Source organism: Dipteris shenzhenensis, chromosome 5 (assembly GCF_047967505.1).
Source record: "Dipteris shenzhenensis isolate YYH24624 ecotype China chromosome 5, Dip_SZ_1.0, whole genome shotgun sequence".
NCBI lineage: Eukaryota > Viridiplantae > Streptophyta > Polypodiopsida > Gleicheniales > Dipteridaceae > Dipteris > Dipteris shenzhenensis.
In genome coordinates, this window is record NC_141600.1 from 56,021,820 (window position 1) to 56,024,476 (window position 2,657).

The 2,657-nt window shown below is 45.6% G+C and overlaps 1 protein-coding gene across 1 annotated transcript; it reads right to left on the reverse strand.

Annotated features, from left to right (window-relative positions):
• Nucleotides 1-639: 639 nt before the first annotated feature.
• On the reverse strand, nt 640-2,139 carry LOC147902225 (small ribosomal subunit protein uS4z-like). The gene is made up of 3 exons (XM_087374890.1): nt 1,984-2,139; nt 1,369-1,750; nt 640-1,288 (listed from the first exon to the last, which is right to left on the reverse strand). The coding sequence occupies exons 1-3, from the start codon at nt 2,009-2,011 to the stop codon at nt 1,102-1,104; spliced, it is 597 nt and encodes a 198-aa protein (XP_087231016.1). The 5' UTR covers nt 2,012-2,139; the 3' UTR covers nt 640-1,101.
• Between the last annotated feature and the right edge of the window lie 518 nt (nt 2,140-2,657).

Below are 2,657 nucleotides of genomic sequence, written 5' to 3' on the forward strand. Positions count from 1 at the left end.
GGATATGAGTTTAGAATATTCAAGTGTTCAATGTTGAAATTCCTAGAGACTATGCAGGGAATTTTGAAACATGACCTTTTAATTTTGCACATAAAGGGAACCAGTTCCACCTTTGTAGCCATCGTTGATACACCACCTCATTCTAGACCTTCTCAGGCAACACGAGCTTTTGAGAGTGCCCAATCTAAATGGCAACCAGCCTTTAGATTGCCAAGCCCACATCCAGTGCAAAAGCCTTTAGTATCACTACATTTGTCTCATTAAGCTGATATAGTTATATACCAGAGAAGAATGTACCAACAAGTGAATTAAAGCAAGGCTAACAATGAAGTAGAATTGCAGAAATGTCATTCACCAAAAAATAGGACAAGTTGCAGTTGGGTGGCAACTACCACAACCAAAAGGAAAGCAGGGCGACACCACAACCCAGACAAATTGACCATCGTGGCCACTAGAAAAGCACTCCTATACAGGGAAATGGAAAACATAGTACATTAACATAACCAGCAAAGCAAGAATCTGGAAAAGTATATCAAACCTGAGTGTTAAAACTACTGCAAGACTAGAATAAAAAAACCACAGTATGGTGAATGCAAGCCCCATTTGACGAGCTTCCAAATCCTCTCCATAACCTATAGGTCTAAAACAACCACACGTCTAGCATTTCAAGTACAGTCTTGACCCACAATACCGCAGGGTCAAACAGAGGACATCAAGACATTTTGAGAAAAGGAATAACGTGCTGCAAAACAAGAAACTCCTTTCTACCTGGAGGGGGGTAAAACCCTAGAACCTGGCCCAATATTGAAGTACACGACAGATCCTCTAGTCATTCTGAGTCGGACCACAAATAAATATGGCAACAGGTTCCCAATACAACATCAAAAACCTCAGCTCAAAGAAACAAACAGATTCCCTGCGTGTAAAGCCCATATAACGAGCCTCCAGCTGGGGATTTAAAAATTGTCTCAGCGAGGAAGTAAAACCATAGCATTTGCTCTTCCTTCAAGGATCCTAGAGTCATAAACTCAAATGTAGCAGCCCGCAACTCTGTTAATATTCCTAAGAGAACAACCAGTAAACAATCTCACTCATAAAAATCTATTCATCGTCATCTTCTTCTTCACCAGCTCCACCAGATGCCTTCTTGGATGCAGCCTTTGCATTCCTTCTCTTTACACGCCCAGGTCTACCACCTCCGAAGGGACTCGACAGCGCAAAATCAATGTGCTTTTGAGAGTCCACTCTGACAAGGAAAGATGCCACATTGACGACTTGTTTGCCCACCCTAAGACATACAATTTGCAGCTCAGTTACGATCCCGTATAGAAGCTTCGCATTCTGAAAAGAAGACGTTAAAAGGCTCACCTAATGTGTCTCTGCTTGATTAGAACCCTCGCATGATAAATAGACTTTGCCATGCCAGACTTGAATACCAAGGTCTGCAGGCGGCGCTCCAAGAAATTCTCCACTGTCAGAGCGAGGACGTAATCGAGCTTGTTTTGGTTTTCCTCGAGGAGACCGTACCTAAACATGCGACGGAGCAGCGCCTCTCCTTCGAAAATACGTCGTGGGCTCTTCTCATCAAGAGTAAGAAGCATACGAGCATTGTTCCGGATGCGACTCAGAGCGTACTGCACCCTCCAAAGCTCACGCTTATTGCGGAGGCCGTACTCTCCGACGAGCTTCAGCTCTGCATCCAGGCGCTCCTTCTCATAAGGCCGGCGAGGTTTCTTAAATGTCTTACCATCTGGGACAAAAAAAAAGCTACGGTTAGTCAAGATCTGACAAGAACTGCTTTGAGGGAGCAAAGCAGATCAACAAGACTAATAATCAGCACAAAACAAGAGGCTTTGCTGTGATTTCCAAACAGAGAGCTCCGGGTTGGGAAGAAACGAGGGAAGTGGGAGGTGAACGATGCGGTGGATGATTCCTGAGAGGATAAAGAAAGATAAGCTTGAGAAAGGAAGGCAGGGGACTTACAGTTACGGTAGAAGCTAACGTGCACCATAGCGGCGAGGCGAGGTGCTGCTCTCGCTCCTGCTCCTGCTCCTGCTCGCACAACAGAAAAACAACCCCACACAGAAACTCAGAACAGAGAAAGAACAACTCCTTTTCCAACCCTAATTCAACTTTTCATCCCACATTCACATTCACTTCATAGTTTCTCTCAAATTCACTTAATAGCCCCCCCCCCTTCCCCCCCTTGAGAACATGGAGCATTTTTTATTAATTAGTTGGGTGTGGGGGGAGTGGTTGCATGCTGGGGCCGCTTGGCGCACGGCCATGCCGCGGCGTGTAGATGGGTCTAGAAGGCGCAACATGGGTCTTTTGTGGATGTGGAAGCATGATTTTGCATGCCATTATATGGTGTTAAGTCGGCCGTAGAGGTATGATTTTGGAGGATGCAGTCGGATGGGTTAAAGCCCTCGTTTGTGGGGATAGAGGTGGACAATAGAGTCGCCTGGCTTGAGGATGAAAGCGAAGAAGATAGCTCGACGTCGCAGTGAAATGCAGAGGAACGATGAAGACAAGGATGACAATGGACAGGCTCATTGGACACAGGTTGCGGGTGATGAAGTCCCGCTGGTGCAGCAATAAGTGACGTTAGTTTGGTTAGTTTGTGAGTGAGGAGTCATTGACGATGTTTTAGGGTT